Below are 22,009 nucleotides of genomic sequence, written 5' to 3'. Positions count from 1 at the left end.
GCTTGCTTCTGCTTTCCAGGTTGGTTTATGATAGGGAGACAGGAAAGCCAAAAGGTTATGGCTTCTGTGAATACCAAGACCAGGAGACAGCACTTAGTGCCATGCGAAACCTAAATGGGCGTGAATTTAGTGGGAGAGCACTTCGAGTGGACAATGCTGCCAGCGAAAAGAACAAAGAAGAGCTGAAGAGTGCGTATAAATCCAAGCTGTATATAACATGAGTTAGTAAAGATGCAACAATGAAGATTTCTCACTTAATGATGTGTTTTAGTGTCTGTTGAAATAGTTATCAGCCTTTTTACTTGACCCACCTAAAGTGCCTGCATTAGGGAAGTATGTGTGTATCTTTGAGAAATAAGGTAAAATTGGCTTAAGCCCTTCCATCTCCAAGGAGTTGATTTCCAGTTGAAGATGAATTTCAGGCTTACCAAGCCATAAGTCATGTTAACTGTCATTAGTGTTTGCCACTCCTGTAATTATGTTGCCAGATCTGTAACTGGTGGGGATACCAAGGCATTCTCATTGCTTTTTTCACAAGGTAATAGATCCAGAAATTTCATTTTGAAATTAGAATTTTTTTCTGTTTGAACCTTTTGCTTCTGAAACAACTTGTGAAAGGAAATGGATATGCCTAGTCCCTAATTTAGGTTAACACTGTTCACCTGTATGATCTTGGTCTCAACTTTCATCTGAGAACAGAAAATACACTCTGTGACTACTTCACAGAAATAAAATACTTGCAAATCACTTATTTCTAGGCTCCAGAAAATTTAAATTTACCAACAGGTTCTTACAGCAGCCTTGGAAAGTAGATACATGAAATGATTTAGCTCTTTATTTTACCTCCTTAACGTTTTTATACCTTCTTCCCAATCAGGCCTTGGAACTGGTGCCCCTGTCATCGAGTCACCTTATGGAGAGACCATCAGTCCTGAGGATGCCCCTGAGTCCATTAGCAAAGCAGTTGCCAGCCTTCCACCAGAGCAGATGTTTGAGCTGATGAAACAAATGAAGGTGGGAAGAGGGATTAGGTTATGATTAAATCATATTTTATCATATCAACTCTTCAAGGAGTCATTGATAAATTAATAGAAATGATATCCTGAGCTCAAATAGTAGATGTGCCTGTTGACCAACATTTCTTACACCTTCAGTATTCCACATGTACACAGTGTATTATATATTTCATACAAAGAGTTTTCTATTTTTTGTGCACAGATACAACTACACAATCTGGCTGGGTTTTTGTGGCCCATAGATATCATTTGTAGATGTTAAAATGTGGCTTTTTTCCCTAAATGGTGGTATTATGGTATTTGAAATACCTCCCCCTATTCTGGCCTGCATTGCCCAAGATTTTCTGTGCTATGTAAAAACTGATAATTGCTTCTTTCTTAAAAAGTAATTAATTATTTTTGGCTGTACTGGGTCTTCGTTGCTGCATGGGTTTTTTCTAGTTGCGACAAGCGGGGGCTATTCTAGTTGCAGTGCGCCAGCTTCTGATGTTGCAGACCACGGGCTTTAGAGCATGCAGGCTCAGGAGTTGTGGCACATAGGCTTAGTTGCCCTGCGGCATGTAGAATCTTCCCAGACCAGGTGTGGAACCAATGTTTCCTGCATTGGCAGGAGGATTCTTAACCAGGAGACCCCCAGGAAAGTCCCAGTAATAGCTTTAAAAGCCTCTTGCATATTACATTTCTCAGATGGGAATAGTTCTAAATCACTGTCAATTTCTGAGTAATAGTATTAAACCTAATGATGAATCTGTTTATCTTCACAGCTCTGTGTCCAGAATAGTCCTCAAGAAGCACGGAACATGCTGCTTCAGAACCCTCAACTGGCTTACGCTTTGCTACAAGCACAGGTAGTCATGAGAATTGTGGACCCAGAAATAGCCTTGGTAAGTGCTTCTGGTTCTTTTATGGAAATGCTAAGGTAAACCATGAGTAGGAAAGAAACAGACAGCACATAGATTTGTCTTCTCACTTTTTAGAAAATTCTGCATCGCCAGACAAATATCCCTACGCTGATTGCAGGCAACCCTCAGACAGTCCACAGTGCCGGACCTGGCTCAGGATCCAGTGTGTCGATGAACCAGCAGAATCCTCAGGCACCTCAGGCCCAGACTTTGGTAAGACTTTATCCCTTAACATTTTTTTAAATCTGCCTTGAGAATGTAATTTTCATTTTAGAAGGGTATATTGAAAGAAGAATGTTCAGCAGCCAGAGATGATAATTTCAATTTCCAGACATAAAAACAGTTAACAAGGTTGCATAGTACATGACATCTGAATGAAGACATATTTGGTGCCAAGTTTGTAAAACAAAGATCCTTGCTTTATGCCCTTTTTTATAAGCTAATTTTGTATGTATGCATGCATGGCACTGTGGTTGGCACTTCGTTCTTCCATAGATATTATCTCATTTAATACTTAGAGCATTGTATGATGTCGGCACTCTTATCTCCATTCTTACCGATGAAAAAAGTGGAGCTAATTTTCCAAGTGTGACACAAAACCTTGAAGCCATGAAAATCAATATATTTGAAAACTGAAAAATTATGTATGGAGAAAAAGAAGTAAATACCAGAGACAAACAACAAATTGAAAAAAAGTATTTGCCACACACATGATGCACTTCAGGCTGACTACTTAAGTTAATCATGTTCTAGAATGTTTATCACTGCTTTATAATAGTGAAAAATTCATCCTAAATGTATAACAATGGAAGAACAGAGAAAAGTGTATTTATTTAATGAAATACTTTATGACAGTTCAATAAAATACATGTGTCACCATGAATAACTTTCAGAATGTAGTTCATGTAACAGTTAAGGTGAACTAGGGTACATGCTATCAACACAGATAACTCAAAACACAGATAACTAGGATACATGCTATCAACACAGAACTACATTTCAGAATGTAGTTCATGTAACAGTTAAGGTGAACTAGGATACATGCTATCAACACAGATAACATACAGAAGTGAAAATAAGTAAATGTGGAAATATTTCCAAAATATGGGATGTATGTGTCTGTACATATCCCAAAAGCACGTTGAGTGAGTTGCAAAGAATATGTTCAGTATGTAATGGTTTACATAAAATTTCAAAACATCCATCAGAATTGTTTAGTGGTTGTCTTAAGAGATTACAGGATGCAACTGGGGGAGACCTATTGGAGATATATGTATACATATATGTATATGTGTATCTGTATATATATGTGTGTATACACATATATGTATATGTATATCTGTATATATATGTGTGTATACACATATATGTATATGTGTATCTGTATATATATGTGTGTATATATATAATATGCTTCCTTGGGCTGGATGAAGCAGAAACTGGAATTAAGATTGCAGGGAGAAATGTCAATAATCTCAGATATGCAGATGACACCACCCTTAAGGCAGAAAGCAAAGAGGAACTAAAGAACCTCTTGATGAAAGTGAAAGAGGAGAGAGGAAAAAGCTGGCTTAAAATTCATTGTTCAAAAAACTAAGATCATGGCATCCAGTCCCATCACTTCACGGCAAATAGATGGGGGAAAAAATGGAAACAGTGATGGATTTTATTTTCTTGGGCTGTAGAATCACTGCAGATGGTGACTGCAGCCATGTAATTAAAAGATGCTTGTGCCTTGGAAGGAAAGCTGTGACAAACTTAGACAGCATTTTGAAAAGCAGAGATGTTAGTTTCCTGACAAAGGTCCTTCTAGTCAAAGCTATGGTTTTCCCAGTAGTTGTGTATGGATGTGAGAGTGGGACCCTAAAGAAAGCTGAGGGCCAAAGAAATGATACTTTTGAACTGTGATGTTGGAGAAGACCCTTGAGAGTCCCTTGGACAGCAAGGATATCAAACTAGTCAATCCTAAAGGAAATCATTCCTGAATGTCTATTGGAAGGACTGATGCTGAAGCTAAGGCTCCAGTATTTTGGCCACCTGATGTGAAGAATTGACTCGTTGGAAAAGACCCTGATGCTGGGAAAGATTGAAGGCGGGAGGAAAAGGGAACAACAGAGGATGAGATGGTGGGATGGCATCACTGATTCAATGGTCATGAGTTTGAGCAAGCTCCTGGAGCTGGTAATGGGCAGGGAATCCTGGCTTGCTGCAGTCCATCAGGTCGCAAAGAGTCAGACATGACTGAGCAACTGAACTAAACTGACTGAATATGTTTCCTAAGATGTATGGTTATTTTACTCTCTCTATAACATATATCTGGAATTTTTTACAATAAACAACAACAACAAAAAAGACCTCAAATAAATTAGTAAGAAACTTGCCTGTAACCCAGTAGAAAACTATGTAGTAGACATGAACTGTTCATAAGGATAGAAATGCAGATATATATTAAATGTGTGAAAACTGTTCAACTTCAAAACAAGACAAATGTGAATGAAGTACAATAAGCTACCATTTTTCACCTGTTAGATTGGCAGAGGTAAACAACTTGGATGACTCATACAAAGGTTTATGGTAAGGGTCAGCAAACATCTTCTAAATGGCCAGATAGTAAATTTGGGGGCAGCTTTACAGGCCATGGGATCTGTCTTGATACCCAACTCTGCCATTGAAGCATAAAATGAGCCACAGGCAATGTGTAAACAAATGTGCATGATTGTGTTCTGGTAAAACTTTATTTATGAAACCAAGCAGTGACCCAAATTTGGCCCCATGGGTCATAATTTACCAATCCATGCTCTGGAAGTAAATGCGGAAGTAAATTAAGATCCAGAGAGGTTAATTGCTCCAAAAATAACAATCTGAGTGGCAAATTCAGGATCTGAATCTGGTTCTATCTGTCCTCATAGCCTGTTTTCTCTTAACCACCTCACTATACAGTTTTCTTTTTTCTGTTCTGGAGTTTCATGTGTGTTCTCTGAGACCATGTGATTTTTAAAATACTTATATATCTTAGTTTTATTCTGTTATTTATTGAGCTCTTTCTATTCCAAGGGACTCCTCAGTTCTCTTGGAAATACACAGATGAAAACATAACATTCCCTTTCCCTACAGGAGCTTTAATGTAGCATTAAGTTTTTTTGTTTTTTACATTCCCCTCAAACAAGAATTGTATCTAAGGAAAGTGATGAGAAAAGAATGGTCAAAAAAACCTTTTTCACCTTAAAAATATAAACTGCCAACAGTTCCATTTTTGAAAGGAAAAAGTCCTAAATTCTTTCCTCTTGGCTTCAAGGCACTTTAAAAAAACTCTTACTGCCAGGCCCTGGTCTTGAAGTTGACAATAGGTGCTGTATATGGCCTCAGAAGAAAAGTTATCACAAACCTAGGTAGCATATTAAAAAGCATAGACATTACTTTGCCAACAAAGTCTAGTCAAAGTTATGGTTTTTCCAGTAGTCACATATGGATGCAAGAGTTGGACCCTAAAGAAAACTGAGCACCGAAGAATTGAAGCTTTGGAACTGTGGTGTTGGAAAAGACTTCTTGAGAGTCCCTTGGACTCCAGAAATCAAACTAGTCAATCATAAAGGAAATCAATCCTGAATATTCATTGAAAGGACTAATCCTAAAGCTCCAATACTTTGGCCACCTGATGCAAAGAGCTGACTCTTTAGAAAAGACCCTGATGCTGGGAAAGATTGAAGGCGGGAGAAGGGGATGACAGAGAATGAGATGGTTGGATGGCATCACCAACTCAATGGACATGAGTTTGAGCACACTCTGGGAAATGAGGAAGGACAGGGAAGCCTGGTGTGCTATAATCCATGGGGTCACAAAGAGTTGAACACAACTGAGCCACTGAACAACAAAATGACCTCACTGCACAGACAAGACTTGTGTATCTTTACTTTTAGAATATGGTCTCTCTTACTCGTATTCTATGTAACCAGGCTCATTGTATGTATTGCAACTTTTGTTCAAAGTGTTATAAATCTAATGTTGCATTAGACATGCTGTAAGAAAAGGGTATTTGGTAGAATACTTGGTGGTGTCCATTTGAAGACTTTGCATGTTGAGTCTCCACAGAGGCATATACATACTCTGGTTTTTCTCTTGGTCAGAGTGGAATGCATGTCAATGGCGCACCTCCTCTGATGCAAGCTTCCCTGCAGGCTGGAGTTGCAGCACCAGGGCAGATACCAGCCACTGTAACAGGACCTGGCCCTGGTTCCTTAGCTCCTGGAGGTATGTTTTCATTTAGAGTCTTTGCCAATTTGGTGTTTTGCTAGAGTTTTGTTACAGCAAATGGCATAATATATAGCAAAATTAATGATGTGGCACGGAGATCTTGATACTAATGTATAGCTAGGCAGTATATATCCTAGGTGGAAGAAATAGTTGATTTATTGTATACAAATTTACATGTCTGTTTATGAGAGCAAGGCAAAGAATGATAAAATTCCAAGTTAATGAGGGGAAAAATAAAACGAATGGAAACTAGACCAGATCAACAAATATAGAGAAAAGGAAACGACATTGTGAAGTAAGTAATAATAGACATAGAGATAAGGTGGAAGGAATAAAGTCTCATGTAGTCATTCTGCTAAACATGAATGGACTGAATTCTCCCACTAAAAGCCAGAGACTGTTAGGTTAGGTTAAAAAGTACATGGAGTGGATGGGGGGGGCGGGAAAACTAATATGTTCACTAAAATTGTGTATAAATAGGAATTAATATTACACTTACAGCTTTTCATCATTCAGCAACCATAACTAAAAATGTTATGGGTGGAATAGTGATTCCTCATATGAAACACCTCTATGAACATATGACATGTATTTAAAGTTTTTTATGCAACAAACTCACTTGTTATTTTATCTAATCTGGGTTAGATTGACTGCAACACAAATAATAGGTGATAATTTGAATTTAAATTTTTCTGCTTTATAGAGAAACTAGTCTAAAGAGCAAAGTTGACAGGGAATGGGAGAAGAGATTTTTTTTTTATTTTTTTATTTTAATTGGAGACTAGTTACTTTACAATATTGTAGTGGTTTTTGCCATACACTGACATGAATCAGCCACAGGTACACATGTATTTCTCATCCAGAAGCCCCTCCCACCTCCCTCCCCATCCCATCCCCCAGGGTCATCCCAGTGCACCAGTCCTGAGCACCCTGTCACGTGCATCGAACCTGGATGGGCAATCCACTTCACGGGCAATCCACGGGAAATCCACATAATATGTACATTTCAACACTACCCTCTCAAATCATCCCACCCTCGCCTTCTCCCACAAAGTCCAAAAGATTGTTCTTTACATCTGTATCTGTTTTGCTGTCTCACATACAGAGTCATCATTACCATCTTCTAAATTCCATATATATGCGTCAGTATACTATATTGGTGTTTTTCTTTCTGACCTACTTCACTCTGTATAATAGACTCCAGATTCATCCACCTCATTAGGACTGATTCAAACGCATTGTTTTTAATGGCTGAGTAATATTCCATTGTGTATATGTACCACAGCTTTCTTATTCATTCATCTGCCGATGGACATCTAGGTTGCTTCCATGTCCTGGCTATTGTAAACAGTGCTGTGATGAACATTGGGGTACATTGGGTTCCCTTTTCTCCACACCCTCTCCAGTGTTTATTGTTTGTAGACTTTTGGATAGCATCTATTCTGACCGGTGTGAGATGGTACCTATTTGTGGTTTTGATTTGCAGTTCTCTGGTAATGAGTGGTGGTGAGCATCTTTTCATGTGTTTGTTAGCCATCTGTATGTCTTCTTTGGAGAAATGTCTGTTTAGTTCTTTAGCCCATTTTTTGATTGGGTCGTTTATTTTTCTGAAATTGAGCTGCAGGAGCTGCTTATGTAATTTTGAGATTCTTTGTCATTGCTTCGTTTGCTATTATTTTCTCCTATTTTGGAGGCTGCCTTTTCACCTTGCTTATAGTTTCCTTCGTTGTGCAAAAGCTTTTAAGTTTAATTAGGTCCCATTTGTTTATTTTTGCTTTTATTTCCATTACTCTTGGAGGTGGGTCATAGAGGATCCTGCTGTGATTTATGTCAGAGAGTGTTTTGCCTATGTTTTCCTCTAGGAGTTTTATAGTTTCTGGTCTTACATTTAGATCTTTAATCCATTTTGAGTTTATTTTTGTGTATGGTGTTAGAAAGTGTTCTAGTTTCATTCTTTTACAAGTGCTTGACCAGTTTACCCAGCATCACTGGTTAAAGAGATTATCTTTTCTCCATTGTATATTCTTTCCTCCTTTGTCAAAGATAAGGTGCCCATAGGTGCGTGGATTTATCTCTGGGCTCTCTATTTTGTTCCATTGATCTATATTTCTGTCTTTGTGCCAGTACCTATTGTCTTGATAACTGTAGCTTTGTAGTATAATCTGAAGTCAGGCAGGTTGAGTCCTCCAGTTTCATTCTCCATTATTCAAGATTGCTTTGGCTATTCAAAGTTTTTCATATTTCCATACAAATTGTGAAATTATTTGTTCTAGTTCTGTGAAAAATACCGTTGGTAGCTTGACAGGGATTGCATTGAATCTATAGATTGCTTTGGGTAGTATACTCATTTTTGCTATATTGATTCTTCCAGTCCATGAACATGGTGTATTTCTCCGTTTATTTGTGTCCTCTTTGATTTCTTTCATCAGTGTTTTATATTTTTCTAAAAATAGGTCTTTTTGTTTCTTTAGGTAGATATATTCCTAAGTATTTTATTCTTTTCATTGCAATGGTGAATGGAATAGTTTCCTTAATTTCTGTTTTCTCATTGTTAGTGTATAGGAATGCAAGGGATTTCGGTGTGTTAATTTTATATCCTGCTGCTTTACTGTATTCATTGATTAGCCTAGTAATTTTCTGGTGGAGTCCTTAGGGTTTTCTATGTAGAGGATCGTGTCAGACAGTGAGAGTTTTACTTCTTCTTCTCCAATCTGGATTCTTTTTATTTCTTTTTCTTCTCTGATTACTGTGGCTAAAACTTCCTAAACTATGTTAAATAGTAGTGGTGAGAGTGGGCGCCCTTGTCTTGTTCCTGACTTTAGGGGAAATGCTTTCAGTTTTTCATCATCTTTCATCAACAGGATAATGTTTGCTTGGGTTTATCATATATGGCTTTTATTATGTTGAGGTATGTTCCTGGGAGAAGGGATTTTTAAATAAGTTTCTGCAAACTCAACAGTTTTCCCTTATCCTATAGAGTTACCGTTGAACTTAAATTACTTTTCACTGAAAGAGATTCCATGTTTTATATATTTTCTTGTGTTATAGGTGCCTAGCTTACCTTATGGAGAAGGAAATGGCAACCCACTCCAGTATTCTTGCCTGGAGAATCCCATGGACAGAGGAGCCTGGTGGGCTACAGTCCATGGGGTCGCAAAGAGTCGGACATGACTGAGCGACTTCACTTTCACTTAGCTTACCTTACAATATCACAAGTTGTATGTAATGTGGTCCTACTACACATGGCAAGTGTGCAACTTGTGACATGCAACTTTTTACATGAATTGAGAAACACCTAATCTGGTCTATGCCCTGTTCAAGGAGCCTAGTGCACATCATGCATTTGTATGTCACAGCAGTGTCAAGTTGCTATTAAAATGTCTCTCCATTTCTGTACTTAACATTGTCATGAACTGTTAACATACAGTATATAAATCATTGTCATCTGTAGACAAAACATAGTTAAGGATGTTTAGAAATAAAATAATGGAACCAGTAAGCTTGATTTAATGTAGAGAGGGAGCCTTATGTATTTTGACTAGAAAATATAGTCACCCCATTAAAAAGTGACTACTTAGCCATAAAAAGTATAAAGTTTTAATATGTAGAGATTTTACATGCTGCATTTTTTGCTTATAAGCCAATAAAGATAGGAATAAATAATTAAAAGGCAACTGAAAAAAACCTTTTAAAGTTAAGGAGCATATTCTTGATAATCTTTGAATTAAAGAGGAAATAAAAAGAAATTTATAAATTATCAAAAATACAACAAAAAGTAATACACTCCATTAAAAAGTGTGTGGGGAAATAGTGAAAGCAGTATTTAAAGGAAAGTGAATATCCTTAGCACCTTATTAAAGAATAAAGGAACTTTGCTAGTTCTAGAGTATTAGAAACATAAAGTAAGTGTAAAAGGAATTTAAGTAGTTGAATTTTCAAGTTTTTTAATGAGTTCGTAGCATTTATAGTTCTGAAGTTATTAAAACTTCCCTACAAGTTTTGGGATACCCTGTACGAAGCTCTTTGGCAGTTGCTGAGAAGGGGAAACAAACTAGTAGAAAAGTAAGCAAAGAAAATGAGTAGGCACTTCATAGAAGAGCAAATCCAGATGGCAATAAAAACATTCATTTCTTTTCAGGGGATTGCAAATTAAATAACAAGATTTCACTATACTTGAGCCTAGCAGACAAGCAAAAGTTTTCAGAGATGACACTTGGTAGAGGGAGTGATGCTATACATTGCTAGTGGAAATGTGAAGTTTTTCATCCTTTTAATAGTCTCACATTAAAAATTCATGCATACTTTGACCCACCAATTCCACTTCTGGGAAGCTAGCCCATACAAATAAAGGTGCCATTATGTTATAGTGTAATATGAGAAATTAGGCTCATGATGCCTTCTGCCACTGTTTACCTCAGATCCTGAATCTTTGTATTGTTTTGGTGAGTAGTCTGAATAAATCATAGCATGTTATGGCTAAAAGAGAACTTTGAAATCATTTAGACCTCAGATGTTAATGTGCATTAGCTTCACCTGAAGGGCTTATTAAAACACAGATTACTGGTCTCCACACCCAAACTTTCTAAATCAGCAGGTCTGAGGTAGGGCTCTGAGCTTTGCACTTCTGACACATTCCTGGTGATGCTGATGCTGCTCGTCTGGGGACCACATTCTGAGAAGATACTCGTTCCCTCTACAGATGAGCAAGCCTGGAGGCTATATTAATTTTATCAAATCAGTTGTCTAAAATGACAATTACTTAGTAACATTTTTAGGGCTAGCACAGATTCAGGTTCTCAATTCATGGCTGTTTGGTGCCTGACATGTTAAATTGGATAAGAGAATGTGACATGTACTTGGGTATTTTAGATAAGTATTAAAGAACTGCAAATAGTTCAGCCTGTCTTTTCTCCCCTTTTGCGGCAAATATTATTGTTTTGGGGAAAAGAAAATTGCTGCCGTGTGGGAAGGACCAGACAAGTGCTTGTGGTACATGTTTAGTCTTTGTATAGCAATCATATCCCTGCTGGTTAGAGTAGAACTGTCATTCTCAACACTATTAGACCCAGTGACTCCTTTTTGTAACAGATATCTTACAGTGATGCTTTACTATCCTAAAATGGAATGTACAGATGACATAGCATACTTAACATGGTTTCCAAGAAAATGCGGTATAGTTACCCTAACTATAATATAAGGGGGAAGTGAAAGGAAATTAACTTATAATAAAAAATATTATAAATATGCAAGTATTTGAGCACAAGTACACTAGAAAACAAAAAATAACAGATGTTTGCACCTATACTGTAAAAGATAGATCCAGGTATGTTTTGGCAATTCAGATACCACAAGGACCATTGACATTGATGATGTGATTTTCTGAATGGTGAAAATGAAAACTCTTGGTAAAGTTATTAACAAGAGACAGTACCCATAATGATCAGTAATTGCGTTTTTGGAAAATTCAGTGTGTGTATGTGTTGGTGTAAAAACAGGGCAAAGAAGCTCTTTGCTTACAAATAAAACAGACAAGTTCTAAGTTCAGACGATTGTAAAAAGATTTTCATTTATGTGACTATTCAGCAAGACATTTGAAAGTTTTGCAGGATAGAGTAATTCTCAATTTGATAGAACTGTCTCATATTTTGCAGGACATCTATTAATAGTATACCTGTTGGCTTCTCATAAAATGCCAGCTGTGCCCCCACAAATCTTTGTCACCACTGAAACAGTATACTCACACATTTATAATACAAAGTATCCTGGGAACAGTACTAACTCTTGTGGGGGGAAGTATGTGCCATTATGCTGTATTACAGAACCCCCTGCCAAGGTTTTGGTAATGAGTGAGATTAAGAATCTTAATCTTAACTCGCTTAATCTTACTTAATCTCACATAACTCACTTTTCTGTCACTGAAGCTTAAGTAACAAACTTAAACAAACTCTCATCTTCTGTATAAATTCATTGTTTAGTTGTAGTTCATGATCCTCCTTTGTAGGTTTCTGCTTATGGGGCAGAAAGGGGAAATTTGTTGATAGCCATTGTCCAAATTTTTCTACTACTGTCTTTATGTTTTTCTTTCCTGCCCTTTATCTTCTAGGAGGAATGCAGGCCCAGGTTGGAATGCCAGGAAGTGGACCAGTGTCCATGGAGCGGGGACAAGGTAAATAAATACTAATATCCAATTAATGTGGACTAGACTTGGAAATGTTCTATATCTGCACTGGTATGGCAGCCAGAAACCACACTTGGCTATTCAAATATGAAATTAATTAAATTGGATTAAAGGGAAATTAAGTAAAATCTAAAACTCAGTTCCTCATGTACACTAGCTGCATTCTAAGTGCTCAGTAGCTGCATATGGCTAGGATACCATACTGGATATTGCAGATATAGAACATTTCTATCATTGCAGAAAATTCTGTTGGATAGCACTCTCAAGTGATTTAGAGCCCAACTCTACAAGAATTAATGATGAAGCAAATGAATTCTTTGTTTCTGTTTAACTTATATCACATTTTCCTGGTAGTTTAATGCTTCTACTCACATGTTCCCTCTCCCTCTATGGAGATCTGAGTAAGGAATTTTAGTAATGAGCATGTAACATGTGGCTAGATATATGGAAGACTAAATTTAAACCCCAGAGAAAACTAGGGGGTGGGGAATCAAAGGTCTGTGATTCCTGCTTGGTAAGTGTATGTTATACTGTGGTAGTAACACTGGATACCACCACAGTGACAGCTACTCCAAAATCACCACGTTATTTCTCTCTGTTACTGAAGTTTGAAGAAAAAGATTACAGTGATTTGTTTGAAACCAACATCGGGAAGAGAGAGAGGGAAAAAAAAAAAAGAACTAACAATAAAACTGAGTGCATCCTATAGGCCGCACACTTTAGTTTTCATAAACAACCTTGCAAGATAGGTGGGGGTGGCAGCACTTCAGTTTTCAGGTGAAGAGCCAGAAGCTCAGAGTTCTGAGTTACTTTCTGAAGGGGACAAGGTAAGTAAATACTGGTATCTGAATAATGTAAACTGGGCTTGGTGCACTCGTCTTCTCTTCCAGCTAATAAGTTGCAGAACTAAGATTCCAAAATCTCTGACTCTAAAATCTCTCCTCTTTCTGTCAGTCCACATTGCTTCTATTAACTTCCAAAAATGCTTTTTAATGTCTTCTATTCTAATTCATGGGCTTCCCTGGTGGCTCAGATGGTAAAGAATCTGCCTACAATGCGAGAGAGAGAGAGAGAGAGAGAGAGAGAAAGAGAGAGAGCTGGGTTCAATTCCTGGATCAGAAAGATCCCCTGGAGGAGGAAATGACAACCCACTCCAGTATTCTTGCCTGGGAAACCCCATGGACTGAGGAGGCTGGCGGGCTGCAGTCCATGGGGTCTGCAAAGAGTTGAACACAATTGAGTGACTAAGCACATATTCTTGTTCATTGTGTCCTTGTGATTAGAAAGAACTGCTTTGGATAAGTATAAGGAAGCTTAAATTACTTATTAGTGTGTGGTCGATAAGTAAAACCCATTTTTGAATTATTTTTTAATTTTTTTTAGCTATGCCCAATGGCTCGGGGGATCTTAATTCCCCAACCAGGGATTGAACCCAGGCCATCTCAGTAAAAGCACTGAGTCCTAACCACTGGACTGCCAGGGAATTCCCCCAAACCCCCCCTTTTTTTTTAAGCAAAATACTAAGATAAAAGTCTATGCACTATACTCCTTGTCTGTGGTTTATATACTGATATTGGTGGCTGAAGTGACAACGCATAATCTTGTCAGGCTGTTGACAGTGGAACAAGCTTTCGTCCAAACACCTCATCTGAGCAGCCCATGCTTTTGGGCTGTTGTGCCCTACCCAGCTCTGCCACTATCAGTAGTATGTGTCACAAAGTATTTCTGCTTTGAATACTTAGAAAGAAGGGATTAGAGTTCCAGTCATACCTTTGCCTCTCCCCCAGCCATGAATAAACCAAACTTTGTTTAATACACACTTCCATAAGACATCTTCCCTCTTGATATAGTTATCTTCACCCTTCTGGTCAAAAGTTAACAAAGGGAAATGAGTTGAGTTTTGAAGGTATATGAAGGATGTCTTCATGAAGAGATAAAATGAGACTTTCCTTCCTAGTTTTCCTTTAGTACCCAGCAGAAGAAGCAAGAATCTTTCATTTGTACCCAGTTTGTCATTCTTTTCCTGCAGTTCATACTTCTTTTTAACATCTGTAAAGGTGAAAAGAGACAGTGAGATGTTTAAGAAGAGACTTCTTGCCTTCTGCTGCCTTAGTTTAGCATTGGTACCCTTGTCATCTTATTAGTCTTTACCGGTGTCGTGGTGTTTATCAAAAACTTACTTACAGTGGCTGAGTACTTCTTGAGGAGTGATATTCTCTTTCTTTATCTAAAGTTCATTCACTGTATTTCCCGTTTGATAGCAGGAATTTTTGTGCCTTAAAGTATGACAGAAGTAATACTGTTCCACTTTTGTTATGGGCTTTTCCAGAATAAATCTTGCCCTCCAGATTCACTGCAATTTCTTCCATTTTTTGCTTGTGAAAATATGTTTGCCTCCTTTGCCTAACTAGAGATTCAGAAGCATCTGTTTTATATTTTGTTTCTTTTTTTTTTTTCATAGTATCATAAGATTTAAGGGGAATCCTAGTAGCAGAGGTGAAAATTACAAGTAGGTGGTTATTCCTGCCCAGATAAAATCAGTGGCCCACAGGTTTTACCTTAGGAAGCAGTCTCATCAAAGCAGGACAGTTTCAGATCATATAGTTTAGGAAGATTTTGTGGCCCAGGGCAAGCTAATGACCTCTTAGCTTTTTAACTGGTATTATGTATAAATCTCCAGTGTCTGTATGCTTCTGCATGTGTGTGTGCAAGCTATTTTAAGTGTCTGCTCTTTCTCCTTTTGAACTTACTGCTCACTTAGGAACTGTACAGCACTCGCCCGTGGGACCCACCGGGCCTGCATCAATTGAGCGAGTTCAAGGTACCCATTGTATCTGCGGGCTTCCTTTTGCTTGTGATGTTCAGGGTGGGACATTGAGAGGATAAGGACTGCTCGGCAGTCATCTTCACGTTTGGAACCCAAAAGGGTAGTGTTTGGGGTTGGTGTTTTTTTTTTTCTCCCTCTTGAGGCCACAGGCCTAAGATTGATGTCTTCACACAGGGCAGAGAACATGGAGGATATGGGCATCTGTCTGAGGCTGTACTCCCTCCCTACTGGTGTCAGGAGGCTTGGATGGAATAGCAGTCTGTAAGGAGACAGCCAGTTCTCACAGAGCCATGGCAGTGTTCACATATGCCAAGACCCTAACTCTTTTGTGGCTCTGATCCTTGAACTAAGATTGATTCTAAGCAAAACCAAGGGCCCAAGTTTCTTCTTCAGATTTCAGTGCTAGGCCTTGGCAGGTTGCTCCCCAGTTTGCTCTTTATATAATTCCATCCATACCTCTGACCTGGCACAGATTCTGCCTATACCCTGCTTCTGTTCTTGAGCTGCAAGAGGACTCTGCTGTGGTGAGATTTCATCCACTCTACGGTGTCTGAACTACGTTGTCAGTGGTAGAGTCATTCCTTGTTGCCATATGTGTCCTTCACAGCAGTTAACTCCCCGTTTGTTTCCCTGTCAGTGCCAATGCAAGACCCCAGAGCAGCTATGCAGCGTGGGCCCTTGCCTGCCAACGTCCCAACGCCTCGAGGTCTGTTGGGAGATGCTCCAAATGACCCACGCGGAGGCACTTTACTTTCTGTAACTGGAGAGGTAGAACCTAGGTAAGCCCTGACACAGAAGAAAAAGATTGGAAGAATTAGAATATTCCCTTGCTTTGAGAACAGTCTTCTTATACCATTTGTGCCTGTTTGCCTATTTCAAAAGATAAATAAATATTCATGACCACTGTCCAAAACAAAGCACTTGCTGGGCAGAATTTGTAGTTGAAGTATGTCATTTTGAACTAACCATTGCTACTTCATCCTCAGGAATTAGAAATTCTAGCAGACATATTGGACTGGGGAAAAACTACTAATAATAGAATAATAATAATGATATTAATGGGGTTTATGCCATTGAATCTGCTTTGAATACTTCATTGAGATTATTCCATTAAATCTACACAACAACCCTGTTGTTGATACTAACCCTGAGGTTGATACTAATATCAGTCCCATGTTACAGATGAAGAAACCAAGGCATCAAGAAGTTAAGCAAATGTGCTGAAGATCACACAACTAATACGTGATAAAGCCCAGATTTGAACCCATACAATAACCCATGTTCTTAAGCACCATACTGTGTATTCATTATATATACTGGATATCCATTAATTCCTCCTTAATTTGAGTTCCCTGACCAAATATGAAATTCTGAAATACATGGGTTTACATCTCTATAGTTTGTCTTTGACCTGTTTTGTGTTATTCTCTTAGAATTTGTAGACTGATGTTTGTATCAGTTCTTTATCTAATTTTTACTTACTGATCTTCTGGTTGACACTTTTCATGTTGTTTTGTTCTCTTTTAAAATTTAACATTTTTTTCTCCATCTCTAGAGGTTACCTGGGACCACCTCATCAGGGTCCGCCCATGCACCATGTCCCTGGCCATGACAGCCGTGGCCCACCCCCACATGAGATGAGGGGAGGGCCATTAACTGAGCCCAGACCTCTAATGGCAGAGCCAAGAGGACCCATGATAGATCAGAGGGGTCCACCCTTGGATGGCAGAGGTGAGGGGAAACCATGTCACAAAGCTGACTGGTAGTTGTGGACTCATGATGAATGCTCTGTCTTAGGCTCCAATCTGGGATTCAGAATGCTGGGGCAGTAGAGTTGGCAAACATTTTTCAAGTTTATCTGAAAATTTGAGAAATTGAAAAGGAGAAAGCAGTCTCATGTAGCTGGGGGAGATGTGACTGGAGAAAATAGATTTCTGTCATTCTTTGATTATTGGTTCTTCTTGCAGTAAATGTGGGTAGCTACCGAATAGTTTTTCAACTTTTTTTTATAGGTGGAAGAGATCCCCGAGGCATAGATGCACGAGGGATGGAAGCACGAGCCATGGAGGCTAGAGGATTAGATGCTAGAGGATTAGAAGCCCGTGCAATGGAGGCCCGTGCAATGGAGGCCCGTGCAATGGAGGCCCGCGCTATGGAGGCTCGTGCAATGGAAGTAAGAGGAATGGAGGCCAGAAGCATGGATACAAGGGGCCCAGTGCCAGGCCCAAGAGGCCCTATACCTAGTGGAATGCAAGGTCCCAGTCCAATTAACATGGGGGCCGTTGGACCCCAGGGATCCAGACAGGTATGTGTAGTACTCTCACTTCCATGTGAGGTCTTGATCTATTTAGGAATTGGTTATTGAGGCTGATTATTACTGCCTTCTGGTTTCTGAGCTTGTTGGGGAAGATTAGGATCTCCCTTCCTTTTGTTTCTCTGTTCCTTAGGTTGTGGTGGTTTTCTGACTGCCAGGAGTATAGTCCATAAGTATAACCTTGTCCCACCATTTCAAATTCCATTCAGAATAGAGCCCCTGATTTTAATTTTTTTTTCATTTATTTTTATTAGTTGGAGGCTAATTACTTTACAATATTAAAGTGGGTTTTGTCATACATTGACATGAATCAGCCATAGAGTTACATGTATTCCCCATCCCGATCCCCCCTCCCACTTCCCTCTCCACCCGATTCCTCTGGGTCTTCCCAGTGTACCAGGCCTGAGCACTTGTCTCATGCATCCCACCTGGGCTGGTGATCTGTTTCACCATAGATAATATACATGCTGTTCTTTCAAAACATCCCACCCTCACCTTCTCCCACAGAGTCCAGAAGTTTGTTCTGTACATCTGTGTCTCTTTTTCTGTTTTGCATATAGGGTTATCATTACCATCTTTCTAAATTCCATATATATGTGTTAGTATGCTGTAATGTTCTTTATCTTTCTGGCTTACTTCACTCTGTATAATGGGCTCCAGTTTCATCCATCTCATTAGAACTGATTCAAATGAATTCTTTTTAATGGCTGAGTAATATTCCATGGTGTATATGTACCACAGCTTTGTTATCCATTCATCTGCTGATGAGAGCCCCTGATTTTAATGGACAGTGTGTACATCAGTAGAATCTAGGCATGGATAATTTGAAAAGCCTCCCCCAAATGATTCTAATGTATAGCCCTAAGAACTACTGCATTCAAACATATGAAGAGCTATTTGTGGCCATTTAGCTAATCTTAGGTTTGCAGAAATCTGTTTTAATTTACTTTCATCACATAGTCTAAAGTGAACAGTGGAGTGTGAATGGCAATTTACTAATGCTCACCTTAAAAGCTGTGCAACTGAATTTTCTCTTCTTTCTCTTTATTTGGCTTTCTCCAGCTATGTGTTATGGTGGGCTATGATTATCTATATGTTGTCATCTCCATCTTTTATACCCTTCAGGTAGTACATGTGTATCTTCTCCTTGAGTTTGTTTGCTTATTTTGTTTTGTGTTTTTTTTTCTGCTAGTACTTTTGTTTGCCTCTAGCTCTTCCACCTTCACATTTCTTCAGTGTGACTTCCTCCTTCCTCTATGTACTTGTGTTTCTCTTTTCTCTCCTATATGCTTCTGTGCCTTACTCCCTCTCAGGCATGCATGTGTATGTGTGTATGAGAGAGAATTGTATGGTCAGAGTGAAATGGAACATGTCACACATTCAATTCTCTCATTTTATAGGTTTGGAAACTGAGACCCAAGAATTCAGGTGACTTATCCAAATTCATAAAACTAAAAAAGTGGTAGAGCAAGGAATAGAACCTATGTTGTGTCCTACTATACTACTATGTCTCTGTTATCTGGACATTGTATATTGTGTATATGTGTATCTGTCCCTCCTCTTTAATATGAAATGTGCATATGTTGTTTTCTGGTATGTGTAGGAAAAAACTTGGTTACTGTTTTTCAAGTTGTACTTTTTTTAAAAAAATGTGTTTTGGGGCTTGATTTTTATTGTGCCCTCTATGGTCAGTAAGCCTCATAATTAAAATGGGTTTTTAATGCTTTCATTCAGTTGTTCAACAAATATTTGTTGAGCACTTACTGTATATCAGACAGAGCTATAGGTAGTGGAGATAGAGCAGGGTGAACAAAATAAAGTCCTGCACCTGTAGAGCTTGCATTCTAGTGGAGAGATAAATAACAAATAACTGCATGATGTCCTTATATAATTCTATTGAGAAGTCTTTTGAGAAAGATGTCAAAAATAATGACTGGAAGACTGTTTGTCAGTAATTTCTTGGTCTTTTATCTTCTAGTCCTTGGACTTGTTACTCTGCAATGTTAAATTTATCATAGTTTTCATTAGTAGATTCTGGAAAGCCAATTAGATTTGAGGTAGAGAAAAATTTTATCTTAAAACTTTTATTTTTTTAATTTTATTATTTTTATTTTATTTTCATTTATTTTTATTAGTTGGAGGCTAATTACTTTACAGTATTGTAGTGGTTTTACCATACACTGACATGAATCAGCCATGGATTTACATGTGTTCCCCATCCCAATCCCCCCTCCCACCTCCCTCCCCATCCCATCCCTCTGGATCATCCCAGTGCACCAGCCCTGAGCACTTGTCTCATGCATCCAGCCTGGGCTGGAGATCTGTTTCACCCTTGATAGTATACTTGTTTCAGTGCTGTTCTCTCAGAACATCCCACCCTTGCCTTCTCCCACAGAGTCCCAAAGTCTGTTCTGTACATCTGTGTCTCTTTTTCTGTTTTGCATATAGGGTTATCGTTACCATCTTTTTAAATTCCATATATATGCGTTAGTATACTGTATTGGTCTTTATCTTTCTGGCTTACTTCACTCTGTTTAATGGGCTCCAGTTTCATCCATCTCATTAGAACTGATTCCATTGAATTCTTTTTAATGGCTGAGTAATATTCCATTGTGTATATGTACCATAGCTTCCTTATCCATTCATCTGCTGATGGGCATCTAGGTTGCTTCCATGTCCTGGCTATTATAAACAGTGCTGCGATGAACATTGGGGTACACGTGTCTCTTTCAGATCTGGTTTCCTCAGTGTGTATGCCCAGGAGTGGGATTGCTGAGTCATATGGCAGTTCTATGTCCAGTTTTTTAAGAAATCTCCACACTGTTCTCCATAGAAATGAAGAACCCCAGAGTTAGTAGAAGGAAAGAAATCTTAAAAATTAGGGCAGAAATAAATGCAAAAGAAACAAAAGAGATCATAGCAAAAATCAACAAAGCCAAAAGCTGGTTTTTTGAAAAGGTAAATAAAATTGACAGACCATTAGCCAGACTCATCAAGAAACAAAGGGAGAAGAACCAAATCAACAAAATTAGAAATGAAAATGGAGAGATCACAACAGACAACTCTGAAATACAAAGGATCATAAGAGACTACTACCAGCAGCTCTATGCCAATAAAATGAACAACTTGGAAGAAATGGACAAATTCTTAGAAAAGTATAACTTTCCAAAACTGAACCAGGAAGAAATAGAAGATCTTAACAGACCTATCTTAAAACTTTTAAAAATTGTTCAATTTGTTTTCTTATAAACAAATAATATAAAGTACATTCACTCATGTATAAAAGATAGACAGTAAGAACCTCCCTTCCTCCCCATACCTGTCTTCCTGTGACCCCCATATCCTATAGATAATCACATTTTGTTATAATGTATCATTCTAGCAAATCAGAATACATACTATTTTTGCAAATATGAATATACATGTATTCTTATTTTTTCCTCCTTTCACTGTTCTGCACCTTGTTTTTTAACCTAATAGTATATCCTTAATTCATAATTTTAAATCAAATTTTGAAATTAACTTCCATCCACCTAGTTGGAAACTTGTTGATAAAGACTTCCTTTTACTAGGGTAATTATATAACTTATTGTCTATACAGAGACACATTTGAGGGTGCTGTCAGTAATTACTGTGAGGCAAAAGCATTAAACTGGGACTGTCTTAGTAAACCTAGATTCACACTTACCTGTATTATTACTTGTCTGCCTAGAACAGGTTCTTCTAGAAACTTTAAATGGCCATTATTAAATGGTTAGATAACATTACAGTACCTTAAATTAATATTAACTGAAGCCTCAAAAATGTTATTCTCATAGATATTTCAGGTCCATAACAGGTCATTAAGGTTCAGACTGGTCTCTGGATTCAGTATTGATAAAGAACTGAAAGTGATAGTATGTTAGCAATCTGTACAAAGCTGTTCTAATGCTTCATGTCTCTAGTGTCTTCGGGAACTGAGTTAATGCATGCAAATGAATGTTCCAGATAATAGAATTATTCAACCAAGGTTTTAAACTATTTTAATGAAAAATCATTTACAAAAGATACTGTGCTTTCTTCTTTTCTTAAACAGGATGCAAAAAATGATTTTGATCATTTTTGATTACTCAAGGTCATCATTAAATGTACCCATTCATTATTATATATGCTATAATAGAAATCATAGTTATTTCCTGCTTTGCTTTCTGGTGTCTTTCACTGTCAGACTGTCACCTGGTTCTTCACAATGCTATTATATGTGCTCCTAATGGTTTATTCACATTTCTTTTATGCTTTGCTGCTTTTCATCTGCTGGGGAAGCAGGTATCATGTTTATTAACAGTTTGTGTTTAATAAGAGCAGAGATCAAATTGCCAACATCCATTGGATTATAGAAAAACCAAGGGAATTTTAAAAAATGTACTTTTGCTACAGTGACTATGCTAAAGCCTTTGACTTTATGGATCACAACAAACTGGAAAATTCTTAGAGGTGGAAATACCAGGCCACCTTACATGTCCCCTGAGAAACCTGTATGCA

General features: G+C 38.1%; 1 protein-coding gene across 1 annotated transcript in view; it reads left to right on the top strand.

Annotated features, from left to right (window-relative positions):
* Positions 1–22,009, top strand: part of CSTF2 (cleavage stimulation factor subunit 2) — a 36,060-nt gene that overhangs the window by 1,865 nt on the left and 12,186 nt on the right. Inside the window, exons 3-11 of the mRNA XM_065915907.1 lie at positions 20–189; positions 878–1,014; positions 1,781–1,900; positions 1,994–2,131; positions 6,043–6,166; positions 12,273–12,335; positions 15,812–15,953; positions 16,730–16,905; positions 17,187–17,479. Of these exons, the coding sequence (XP_065771979.1) occupies positions 20–189; positions 878–1,014; positions 1,781–1,900; positions 1,994–2,131; positions 6,043–6,166; positions 12,273–12,335; positions 15,812–15,953; positions 16,730–16,905; positions 17,187–17,479 (1,363 nt within the window). The remainder of the gene's footprint in view (positions 1–19; positions 190–877; positions 1,015–1,780; positions 1,901–1,993; positions 2,132–6,042; positions 6,167–12,272; positions 12,336–15,811; positions 15,954–16,729; positions 16,906–17,186; positions 17,480–22,009) is intronic.

Source organism: Muntiacus reevesi, chromosome X (genome assembly GCF_963930625.1).
Source record: "Muntiacus reevesi chromosome X, mMunRee1.1, whole genome shotgun sequence".
Classification (NCBI taxonomy): domain Eukaryota; kingdom Metazoa; phylum Chordata; class Mammalia; order Artiodactyla; family Cervidae; genus Muntiacus; species Muntiacus reevesi.
Note: the sequence above shows the minus strand (reverse complement) of the source record. Positions and strands in the feature narration are given on the sequence as shown.